This window comes from Aethalodelphis obliquidens, unplaced genomic scaffold (assembly GCF_003676395.1).
Source record: "Aethalodelphis obliquidens isolate GAN/ISIS:26980383/991018 unplaced genomic scaffold, ASM367639v1 scaffold36, whole genome shotgun sequence".
NCBI lineage: Eukaryota > Metazoa > Chordata > Mammalia > Artiodactyla > Delphinidae > Aethalodelphis > Aethalodelphis obliquidens.
In genome coordinates, this window is record NW_020837980.1 from 12883059 (window position 1) to 12896119 (window position 13061).

General features: G+C 34.9%; 1 protein-coding gene across 8 annotated transcripts in view; it reads right to left on the reverse strand.

Annotated features, from left to right (window-relative positions):
* PLEKHA5 (pleckstrin homology domain containing A5) overlaps positions 1–13061 on the reverse strand; it is a 243522-nt gene that overhangs the window by 38480 nt on the left and 191981 nt on the right. For 2 of the 8 annotated variants that reach the window (XR_003437786.1, XR_003437787.1), the window contains one exon: positions 5532–5661. The exons of 5 other annotated variants lie outside the window; for them this stretch is intronic. Coding sequence is in view for 1 of the 3 variants with exons in the window: in XM_027129481.1 (XP_026985282.1) it covers positions 350–385; positions 5532–5612 (117 nt within the window). In the remaining 2 variants the exon portion in view is untranslated. Of the gene's footprint in view, positions 1–349; positions 386–5531; positions 5662–13061 lie in introns of all 8 variants that reach the window. One more of the 8 variants, XM_027129481.1, reaches the window with a different exon arrangement.

A 13061-nucleotide genomic window follows, 5' to 3' on the forward strand; every position in this document is an offset into this window, starting at 1 on the left:
AAATTATTTAACAGTGATACAATATGCAAGATACATAAGAATGATGTTAACTTAGGCTTGTCAAACAAAATAATAAGCTGGCCAAACAAAATCATACAGCACCTTACATTTTCCATTTGCGAGACACACATTATTTAAATGAAAAATTGACAAATACAATCGTAGCAACTGTGTTGAATCAAATTTTGAATCAGGCATATTTCAACAGTCAAAACCGTACCTTCACGGTATACACATAATCACACAACTGTGTATGTGTACACTCAGATGCCAACACATCTTAGTACAATATTATTAACAAAACCTATAACACGTTGTATACATATACATAATATATAAACACACATACACAATATAGACTTATCTTGTTCCTCTGTCTTAAGAACTAAAAGATAATGGAAGAAAAGGATGGGTTTAATCGAAAAGGGGTAAAGCACTCAAAAACCTCTTAAAACTAAAAGCCTACGTTATAAACTATGGACAGTCAAATTGCATAAAAAGTTGGTTATGTGTTTGCTGACACCATTTGCTTCATTATATTGTAGTGAATTATTATTCAGTGTATTTAAACATCCTTTTTTCAGCTTCTTCCAAATATCTTTTGGTCAAGCAAATCCTCATTTCTGATGGTGTTTACCAAGATTTCAATAAGCCATCCCAATCAGTTATACCCCAGGTCACATCATAGTGCCTCTGCAGGCAAAACTGCACTATCTCTCTTGTCTTTTAACTTTATATTGTCTGCTAGACAGTAACAAAAACATAGTAGGAAAATGTAATTGGGGCTCATTGCATGTTTGCTAAATGGTATACTTTTTCTCCAAGTGGGGATAGGAGTAATGTATCCCAACTACATTCTAGATTGGAAAATTAAATTTCATATATACATATACAAATGCACAAGAATGTAAAAGTTACAACTATGTATGACCTGTCTGTAAAATACTGCTTGACATTTACATCTCAAGAGGCATAATTTAAACAGCAGATAACTTTAAGTGGGTCTAGGAATGTGGGAATCAGGAGATTAAAAATGTAAGCATTCCAAACATACAATAATAAATCCTGGATTTCCATGTTTCACTTCAAGACACTGCTTTCACGTACCTCATGCAAATGATTCTGTGACTACTTAGGGGTATACACAGTGATTATTAAGCCACAAAACTTTCATAGAAGTGAACATCACATGAAAAATGAATTTAATGACAAAAGTCAGAATACTTGTGCACTATTAAAGACCACTGAATATGTCCTGAGAAGTGTCAATTGTCATTCTAAATTAAAGCACCTAGAACCAAGAAAATAATTTATATTCCCACTTGAAAAAAGGAAGTAATGAAAAATAAGTTTTAAAATGCTTAGATCCAGAATAAAAAATGTGAGATAAAGCTAAAATCAGTATTTCTCATTTTTAAGAAATAAAAGATGTAAAGCCTTAGCTACTAAATGTCTACATATACTTTGCTTATTTAATATTTAAAGTTAAACGCCAAACAGCTTTACTAAACCATGGAATGCATAATTTGAACATAACTAGTGGCTAGTGCTATATCTAGATTAAAATATGCTTTGTACCCTATATCCCACGGTCAAAAGAAAAAAAGACAAGTATTTTAAAATGGAAACTTAGAATTTGTAAGAAATATTTAGGGTAATGGTTTAATATTTTTATTTAAGAAATCTTACTGCATATTCATTTTCATATCAGTTGGCATATTATAAAAAAGAAAGATGTGTACTGTGTACTTTAACTTTAGAGTGGTATCTCCTTAAAGCCACAGAAATAATATTACACATATATATTAGATTTATTTTGCTGTACCTATATTTTTGGTACCAATGAAAATTTATTTAAACCTTTTATCAACTTATTCAATAAAGATAATTAAATATCAACTAATAAAAATCTTAAAATAATCAACCTTCCACTATATTGAATTCATTTCTTTTGCCTGTCAGAAGGAAAGCATAAGAAAACAAGATTATTCTTTAAATAATTAACTTTTAAGCATGGCCTATTTCCCATTACTGATAATAATTACAGAAGTTTTTTTTAAGAAGAGATGAATATAATTTTTTCTTTTTAATTTATTTTTTGGTCATGCCGCATGGCTTGCGGGATCTTAGTTCCCCGACCAGCGACTGAACCCGGGCCATGGCAGTGAAAGCGCAGAGTCCTAACCACTGGATAGCCAGGGAATTCCTGAATATAATTTATTAAAAAAATTTCCATCTAGAATTGAAGTTTACTATTTTGTCCTCAATATGAAAATTCTACTAATAAGAAAAATGTAATTTCATGAATATTCTGGTTAACTCAAGTTCTGCATGAAATAATGTTTCGTGGCAATACTTTTTAGCATTTTTCAAACTCATCTTTAGCAAAAAAGCTCTGAGTTTGAATACGTTTGTTTAAGGTACCTCAGCAACACTAGAAAAGTAAGTGAAAGGGGGCTACATAGTAATTATATAAGCTTGAGCAGTGCTCAAGCTTCAATCTGAGAAGCGTATTATACAGACTACTGACTATATAAGGATATGTATATTATATTTAGAAAGTCAGAACTTTTTCATAGTAAGGTATCTTTTAATCTTTTTAAAAACTGGTTTGGCATTAAGTTAAAACAAAATCACTTTTGCCAATTAAAATTCAACTTTCTATAGTATCCCTTTTTAAGTATGTGAAATATATATATGTGTATATATATTTTAAAAGCATATGAATATACATACAAAACACACAAAAAAAGACTTTTGGGGCAATATTTGATAAAATTAGACTTTAATTTCTATGAAAACTCAAAAATGCTCGTTGGACTGTATGTATTTGCTAATTAGTCTGTAACCTTTAAAGCAATTATTTATCATGTGACTAATTTCACTGATATTAAGTATGTTATAAAAATTCTGGTACATGAGCTTCCCTGGTGGCACAGTGGTTGAGAGTCCACCTGCTGATGCAGGGGACACGAGTTCGTGCCCCGGTCCGGGAAGATCCCACATGCCGAGGAGCGGCTGGGCCCGTGAGCCATGGCCATTAAGCCTGCGCGTCCGAGCCTGTGCTCCGCAACGGGAGAGGTCACAACAGTGAGAGGCCCACGTACCGCAAAAAAAAAAAAAAAAAAAAAAAATTCTGGTACAAAATTGTACTTGTGAAAGGTGGTAGAATGATTAATAAACGCAGAGGAGGTTTTCAACTTGAAGCTCATTTAGCATTTGTTTTGATTCAGTTTTAGGTTCTTTTTTTTGACTAATTTTAAGAAAATTACTGGGACTTCCCTGGTGGTCCAGTGGTTGAGACTCTACGCTTCCACTGTACAGTGTGGGTTCGATCCCTAGTCGGGGAACTCGATCCTGTACGCTGTGTGGTACAGCCAAAAAATTAAAAAAAAAAAATTACTGCCCAGGTAATTTCTCAGGTGTCCTCCTTCTTCTAGGAAGATGTAAACACAGAGGTTCTCCTGAGAGAAAACCTGAATGGCTATGATTCAGAAAAACTGGTCATAAAACACTATATTGCCACTTTATTTTCAGCTAAATTTCAGGAACCTATTAACACAGCATTGCAATGCAATGTCAGAAAAGCAAACCATCAGATGTACAATATAAACTTTCACAAAGGTTTTCTTTGAATAATAACACGATAATGGAAATCTGGAGGAAAAAAAAAGATGTAATTTCAATTTACAGAAGTTTATATTAACAGAGTTTAAGAAATGCATCTGTCACTTTTATCTACCAATGATGCTCTGCCATAATTATGTACTTTACTACTGGCTGATTAAAGAAAAGTATCGTCTAAAAACTCCCTAGATTTGATAGCACTGACAGTCAATATTCATTACCTGGCTGCCCATGTCATACCCAGGCATGGCTGCTGCTGTTACACATTCAGATCTTCCTGTTCTATACAATATCAGGTTGTTTTCTTTCAAGTATCAAGATGAGGAAATATGTTTATATGAATCTATTACTCTTTCAGTATTCAAGGTTACTGATGCTATATAAGACCAGTCTCAGATACCTCCACATTTTTGAAGGACTCCAGTAAGAACTTTTAGTGCAACTGAGTGATTTCAATCAGCAATGACTTCTGCACCATCAACCTTGATTACCGATCAATATAAAAAAAGAAAAACCAAACCAAATGGAACAGAAAATCCCAGCTCTCATTCTTACTGTAAATATACAAAATGTGAAAAATGAAACCATAACCTATTAAAACAGAAGGCCTTTGATCTCACATCAATCAGCATCATATAAAATTATAAGCTGACAGCTTCAGACACTGAAAAAGGTATCAATTCCAGAATAAGTGCTAAGGCTGTCAGTGTGGCTTTTTGGAATGAAGTGTCAAGATTCTAAAATCTGGTGACTTTAAAAGGAGTGGTAAGATTCCATTTTCTTTTGAAAAGAAAAGCTGTTTAACTTTAAATATTTAGTACTTTATCTCCTTATTGCTAATTAAAAACTATGCTCAGTCACATAACATACTTTAAATGTTTTGAAAACTGTGCTCAGAAATGAGTCACCCACCCACCAACTGTTTCAGTCTCCCAGTTTACAAGGCCCATGATGCAGACCCTCAAGGCGCCCGGTGCAAACCAGAGGCCTTTAAAGCCAGTGCGAGCTCAAGGTGCTTTTTACCAGGTGCTTTTACATATTTTAATCAAAATATATATTCATTTTTCATGTTAGTTAATTTTCTCCCTCTGTATGATTTTTAAAATACTGTAACAGGTCGTAGGCCACAGTAATTTGAGGGGGTTGAAGTGGAAGAAGCTGATGTTGCAAAACACACAGCTAAGAACATTTAGACCATGAAATACAAAAAAACTGGAGAGGAATGTATAACATGACTTCTTTTGCAGATCTGCAGATTACCAAGGTCCTAAATTAAAGCCAGCCAACTCCACGGCACATATTTTGAGTTAGGGAAAAGAATGGGGTAAGATATGATGATCATGATGACGACTACATAAGAGGGAAAAGAATACGGGGAGAAGATACTCCCAGTATGGTAAGAAATGGCTATCTTTAGTTTTTACCATACCACAGTACATAAACAACCTTTAAATAACTCCCATACAAATATAATCTATTCCTAAAACATTGGGGTGGGGTGGGGTGGGGTAGGGAGGCAGCCCCTGAAAGGAAAAAAATATTTTTTTGAAGTTTTCCCTAAAAATCAGTTATGCTTTTAGAGTTAATCAAAATTAATGGCAAGTTCGTAAAAATTTTGCAAGTGTACTGCAGACCTCCAAGTACATATCAATCAAATACTCTGCACAAAAACTTCAGGAAAATGGCACACTTAATATCCAACAGCGAAATGTTCAGCAAAGCCATGCTAAGAACCGCAGCATCTTGAAAAGCACGGATGAATTGCGTTTTTTCCAAAAAGACAGAAACAAAAAATGGAATAAGAAAAAGACTAATGTTATGAGTAACTCTGAGGATAAACCAAAACTGTCACTGAGGGATTTTGCAGATGATAAAGCAGTATCATTCACTGTCCAAGACCTTACTTGCTGGTACAGTTGGGGTCTTAGCGCCGAGTTCTCAATCATTGTGTGAACCATGGTGATAATAGGTTCATTTTCTTTCATCTATTTCAAATCAGGAGGAGCATACAGCAAACATCAGTTTACAGCATAGCTAGATTTGAAAGACGACACTGTAAATATAGCCTCTACTTTAATATCTTCCTAATAGTGCAGTTGTTTACATATTATCCCAAGGTTGCATAGAATCAACTTAATATAAACCATTTCAAACAAGTATTAAATGTTACAAAATACTTCCAAGGTTATAAAAAAGCTTACTAATTGCAATAAAGGTTTTACTTTATAAACATAACCAATACTGTCAATTAATGAATATTCCTATAATACTAGAATAGATAATAAAAGCATCAAGATTCAAGGGATAAACTAAAGGGTGACAACCTATAAACTTAAAAGGAGAAAAATGGCATGACTTAATCAATTACTTATATAGTAAAAAAAAAAAAGCTTAAAATGATATTCAGTTCTTTATAAGGTTATTCAGAAAAATTTTAGTTCTCTACAAATAATAATATATCTTGTCACTTAGACAATCACACATTTTATTAATCTTGATAGACACTTATATATACTCTATTTTGGATTTTCTCAAAGTATAACACTGTATGTAGAATGATTTCCAAGACATGCAAACTAAAATTTATTCAGCAAAGATTAAGTGAATCTCCCTAGGTCCTTAAAAGGCTGAAACCATGTTTCACATTTCCAGCTATATTGTACTTAATTACTGCCTCTAGAAAAATATTTATTTTAGCAGGCTCTGGACTCAAAAATTAAAGCATTCAGAAGACAGTTTATATATATATATATATATATATATGGTAAAAGGCCAACAAAGTTTGTACCATTTGTAAGCAGACAAGTCTGTTTATAATTGCAATTTGTAACACTTGGTTTATATAATTTTCATCCCCCGTATTATAGAAAATAAGCATTTCTATCATGGTTAACAAATGCTACTTTACTGAGTTAGCTAAATCTGCAACAAAAATTTACTAATATTAAGACTAAATGCATAAGTAAAAATTAAATCTTGAAAACTTTATACCTAGACATTTTTATTTTCAGTCTAGTTACCAATGTTTCATGTCAATAATACCTGTTTTGGTTGTTAAATGACTGGTTTAATTTACTTTTAAAAAGTTTTATTCAAGGTAAGTAATTTGCTTTTAAATCTACACATTTACTTATTAAACTCAAACTTCTATACATCAGTTAAATCTACTCATCGGTTGAACTCAAACTTCTTTTTTTCCCCAATGTTATCCAATAAGGGACCAAGGCATTTATAGGTGACATCTCATGCACACAGGTAAGAACTGTGTTGATATGCAGTACAGGAAAAAATTTTACAGTGTTGGAAAGTAACATAAAGAAACAACTATAGATATAAATTTTTCTTTAGCAGAAAAAAATGCTTATGACATGCTTATATTTTAAAGGAACGCTGGCTATTTTATCTTAACCAAATGTTGATCTTGGAACAGTTGTAACTGCCTTTGTTTTTGGCTCAATCATTTGACTGCATTGATACATACTTTGTATAACATAGGTAGCTTAAGTCTCTCTTCATTTTTTAGTATTATTTAATTTTGATTTTCAAAGCAATCTCATCTATACTTGCTACTTTTCAACAGCATGCCATGAAAATTAGAAGAGTACCTGACTCAGAGGTTGGGGGGTTGGGGGGAGGTGGTAGAGGGGCTGGGGTTTGAAAGAAAGGTCAGGAGCATATGAATATTTAAGAAATAATGCAGGTCAGAGAGTATCCAAATGTAAAAGTCACTCAAGGGCAAACTGAAACTGCCGTGGAGTCTCGGAAATCTGGCACTACAAAGAGGCCACTGTCAAAGGGCTGGGTCTGCCAATATGGCGGCTCCCACCTTTAAGTGGAGCAGATCAATGACTAGTGTTCAGCCTCTAGGCCTGAGGAATTTACTTGAAATGTATTTATAAAGGGAGAAGAGACAGTATGATTTCTGCAGAAGGGTAATCAAGCTTGATTTATTTAGTGGAATACTTTGAGAGGGTAAATATGTACATTATAGAGAGAAGCCACATTTGTGATTTAAAAATGACTCTTTAATTTACCTGTCAAAGATCATTAAATATTAAGTCACTGAGAAGGATCTTGCAGGAAGACACTGATTTAGGAACAGAAAAACTAAAATACTAAGAGTAAAAATAACATTAAAAAAAAGATTAAATTAAAAAAATTGAAGTATAGCTAATTTACAGTATTATATTATTTTCAGGTGTGCAACGGTGATTCAGTATTTTTATAGATTTTACCCCATTTAAAGTTATTATAAAATATTAGCTATATTCCTTACGCTGTACAATATATCCATGTAGGTTATTTATTTTATACATAGTAGTTTGTACCTTAATCCCCTACTTCTGTCTTGCCCCTCCCCACTCCTGTCTTCCCACTGGTAACCACCAGCTTGTTCTCTACATCTGTGAGACTGTTTCTGTTTTGTTATATTCATTCGTTTGTTTTACTTTTTAGATTCCACATATAAGTGATAACATGGAGTATCTGTCTTTCTCTGTCTAACAAAAAATAACATTTAAAGTGTACAGAGTGTCTCAGAGATCACTTCTGGAACTGTTTTTCATTATGAAAAATTTCAAATGTATATATCAAATCCTAGAATATTAAAATTAGAAGGCATCTTTGGAAAGTGACAGTTTAGTACAGCAAAGAAATGAAAAATGTTAGCAGTAATTATTTTAAATTGTGGGACCAGATCATTATTTTTTTTTCTATATACTTCTCTACATTTCCCAAATTTTCTCCACTGAATAGATACTGCTTTTCTCATTAAAAAATAAATGTTATTAGTCAAGGATAAAAAAAAAAAAAACAAATAAACTAGATTAATGGAACAACTATATCCTCTGGGAAACACCCCTTGGCGACACAAAGAGGCTAAGAAAAAATTTTAGCACATGTGTTTGTATCATGTTCAAAGCTGTCGGGAGTCCTTTAAGCAGCGAGGCCCTGATCTAAAGAACTGTTCTCACAACCTTTATCCTGCCGTATGAGTCTGTATCCACATCAGAAATTGACTGAAGAAATGTTAACTAACTAAAAAAAGTAAGCTGCCCCAATGCATTTGTAAATACCTATGACTATCTTATTAATATTTCTTTCCTTTTTATTACTGGCTACTTCAGAAATCAAAGTTCAAGCTTATTTCAACCAGTGGTTCTTAACCCAGAATCACTTGAGGAATTTGAAAAGACCCTGATTCCCAGATAACTATAATGCGCAATTTGAAAATCTCTGATGTAGACAATACCATTAAAACATGAAGGTGACAGGCTGGTTTAAAGATTCCTTTTGGCAGAAGTAACTACAATGTTCTTTCTCAAGGTGCTGAAGTAAGTCAAATGTAATCTGGTAACAGTGAATGTTCTTCAGCTTACATACTCCTTGGGAATCTCATTTTACTCAAGCCAGAGAGATGGGATAAGTCTGTCTGCAGACAGAAGCAGCAGAAGTATTTCAGAATTCCCCTGGGCACCACACTCACCTGACCAAGGGCTGTTAGGATGACTGGGCTTGTAAGAAAAATCTGCACAGGGGAGTGGTCCTGTATGTGGTGGCACTCTCCTTGCACGTGGCATGCAACAGCTGAGGCCAGCTAAACACAGTACTCAGGATCCCACACAATGGGAGTTCGGTCCACATTAAACAATTTCAATGATCTGCCTGAAATCTGACTCTTTCCAGATTTACTGAATTGGAAATACTAGATCTGCTTTCTCTCCAAATAGATCCTAGAAATAGGCTAGTGATTTCTTTCACTAAATCACCTCTGAAATATCTCTATCTTATTGAAGTATAGTTGATTTGCAATGTTGTGTTAGTTTCTGCTGTTTAGCAAAGTGATTCAGTTATACATATACATATACATTCTTTTTATATTCTTTTCCGTTATGGTTTATCACAGGATATTGAATATAGTTCCCTGTGCTATACAGTGGAACCTTGTTGTTTATCCATCCTATATGTAACAGTTTGCATCTGCTAACCCTAAACTCCCATTCCATCCCTCTCCCACCCTCCTCCCCCTTGGCAGTCACAAGTCTGTTCTCTATGTCTGTAAGTCTGTTTCGTAGACAGGTTCATTTGTTTCATGAAATATCTGTATTTTAAAACTTAGAAACTGATCATCTCTGAAATTTACACTGAAACAGCACATGCTATCTGGCTTTTGCTACGTAAACTTTATACAACAGCTTTTGAATTAAAGCAGTAAAATATGACTCCCCCCTCCCCCCCACCAAATACGTGATGCTCCATGAGCACCTTAGAATTTCATGCTCAGTTCTTAAAAAAAAGGACTATCCAGCAATTCTCTTCTGGTTTGACTACTACAAGAATCCTAGGCAGCATTAAGGCACTGCTGCTAATAGCTAATGTATTTTTGTTTTAAGGAATCAGAGCAAGAGAAAGACTAATTAGTACTTGGGGGATGTTTAATAATTTACTTGAAAATGAGTTAAATGCTTCGCTTCCTGCTTTAATTCCTTCTTTGAACTAAACGGTAATACAGGTTTAGTTTCCAATTAATTGCTAAATTATAAAGCTATTATAAAAGGCCCACTGTTTTATAATAATAAAAATGAGAATGTATGAATTGGGGATGACGCTATTTTCATAATTAACTTCAGCAATAAATAAGAAAACTTAAGTGGAAATATCTTGGAAATACACTTAGGCAATGCCAATATATTTCTGTTTACAACAAAGACATATTTTTACTTGAAATTTGTAAGTCCAAATGTTTACAAAAACCACCTAGAAAATGAGATACTTAACTCTAGCCTCTTTCTGAGGTTTGAGGTGTGTTGGGCTAGTATGAATACAGAGCATCCTTTGATGTTACTGTTAGAAATAGCTTGATTTAAAAACCCATCACCAAAAAACTTACTCAACACAATTCTATGCAACCGTGTCACAGCTGGCAGGATCTTGAGTGGAACCTCCCAACTGACACCTGCGGGCTGGGAAAGGGTTCCAGGTGTCTGGAGTTGGGGACCACCTCAGTCCTCAGAGTGCCTAACACGCTCCCAACAGCACGGCCTCAAGTTTCTGTCAAGGTGTGCACACCTACTGTCACTTTTCTATGTGGGCCATGTAGGAAAAAGGTTAGAAAGCACTAAGTGTTTTATGTTTCAAAAAAACCCCCAGACATCTCCTCTTTCTTTGGCTTTCCTTGTCATTATTTATCTCAGTAGTTCTCAAACCTGACTGAGGAGAAAAAGTAAATCACCTGTGGAGTTTTCAAAACAGAGTGGGCTCTGGCAACTCTCACTGGGGGCTGGGGGGCAGACAGCCTTGAGAATTGTACTTTGTTTTTGTCTTTCTAAAGATCCGCCGGTAGGTATGACAGGAAATCAGGCTTGAGAACAATGGTCCTACCCTGGCACTAATTTAAGTCATTGAGGACCAATTCAACCATCACCAATAAGGAATTCTTCAACATCTTGATGAGTTGGTACTAAATGTTGGTCAGGATACCTGTGCAACTATCAAAAGATGAAAAATTTCAAACTAATGATCTAAACACAAGTATATTGCATGTAGACTAAAATAGTCTTGTCTTTGTATGAAATACAGCATTAAGAGACTTAACCCCCTTAAAAAATCAACTGAATCTCCTTATTAATAATATTAGTGGACTCAGCAGAATCACGGGGTGGGGGGGGCGGGGTATTATTACGAATCTAATTTCCAGTTGCCAGTGGCAACTTCTAATATCGGTTTCAAAGTCTCTGTCTCTACAGAAATTGGACCAGCTAGGGATGCAGAAGGAACAGGATATTGTAAGTCATGAGATAAATGCTCCAGAATAATTTTTAGGGGGAAGAAGAAAGACTAGCAGTGAGCAAAGCCAGGACAATCATTCATATAATTTATCCTTGGGAAGATTAATTTCCCAATCCCCCTTTCGGTTTAAGAAGTGGTTAAGTAGTGGCTTAATTGCTATTTATTTATTTGGCCGCACGGCATGCGGGATCCTAGCTCCCCGACCAGGGATCAAACCCGAGCCTCCCGCAGTGGAAGCGCAGAGTCCTAACCACTGGACCGCCAGGGAAGTCCCTTAACTGCTCTTTGAGAAGTTTACATAATGATTCATCTAGAATAGCATTGTCCAACAGAACTTTCTCTGATGATGGAAATGTTCTCCATTAGTGTAGTGCAACATGCCACACCAATGACTCCTCAGCCCCTGAAATGTGGCCCGTGTGACAGAGAAAATGAATCTTATTTTTATAAAAGTGTAACTAACTTAAGTAGCCACATATGGCTAGTGGCTATTATACTGGATGGTAAGTCTAGAAATTCTAGACCAGTAAAGTAAGTATAATTTCCCCCTAGATTTGGATCTCATTCCCGTAAGGGAAAACATCTGCCCAAGCTCTGTCGAGTAAATGAGTTTCCTCGAGTCTGAATTCTGCAGTAACAGCTTCCTCCCTCTTTTGGGGGCGGGTGCAAGAAGTCAGGATGATTTCTATCCGCCCTACAGAGCTTTTGTCCTTCACTGATAACCCATCTCTGTGCTGTCATTTTCCATTCAAATGGAAAATGGATTTTTCCTGAGTTCTTAAAGACACCTTAGAAAAAGAATTTTTAAGTTGGGAATCTGTCTTAACAATAGCCAAAAACCCTGATAGCCTAATCACTGAAGAATCCATCTCTCAAGAATGTCCTCCTGTGTCTAGATCAATAAACTTCTAAGATGTGTGGCAAAAATAAAAGGCTAGAGAATTTGACATGCCCAGGGTGAAGCTGTGAGGAATGCAGGGGCCTTTGTAAACAGGTCATTTGGATAATGACAATGTAAATGCCTTCCACTCTCATTCCAGGCACTTCTGAAAGTCCGAGAACCTGAGATTGAAGGGTATGACTACCTATAGAAACCACGCATTGTTTAACAGGAAGCAGGAAAATCTGAAGTGACTTTTTAAATAGAAGAATGTAAATAAGTCTCTTTATAGCCGATGGGGCAAAGTATGGAGGTCTATTTCTTTGGAAATTTTAAAGCAATCAGAACAACCTCTTCTATGCTATGTATGGTTTCTAAATGTAAAACTCTGGGAAAGTATTACTATTGTATGTATTCAGAAAAATCAGTGGTACTTTAAATGATGTAGCTAGACCATACAACATATCCTCTTTTTCTTCAAGGGAGAAACACAGATTAAAAACAAAGAAAGAAAAAACAAATTGCGACACTAACACAGAAGTCAAATGTATCCGACATTTCCTTGAAAGAAAAGAAGGAAAAAAAAAAAAGAGCATTTCTAGACTGACTGATGCTGTTAAGTACTGGCTTCAGGAATAAGGTCCATTTATTGAGAAATATGAAAACACCCCTAATCCAGCAGAACAAAAGGAGGGCAATGTCTACACACAACCTTATTTAAATTGCTGACTTTTTTTTTTTTTTTTTTTTTTTTTTTTTTTTTTTT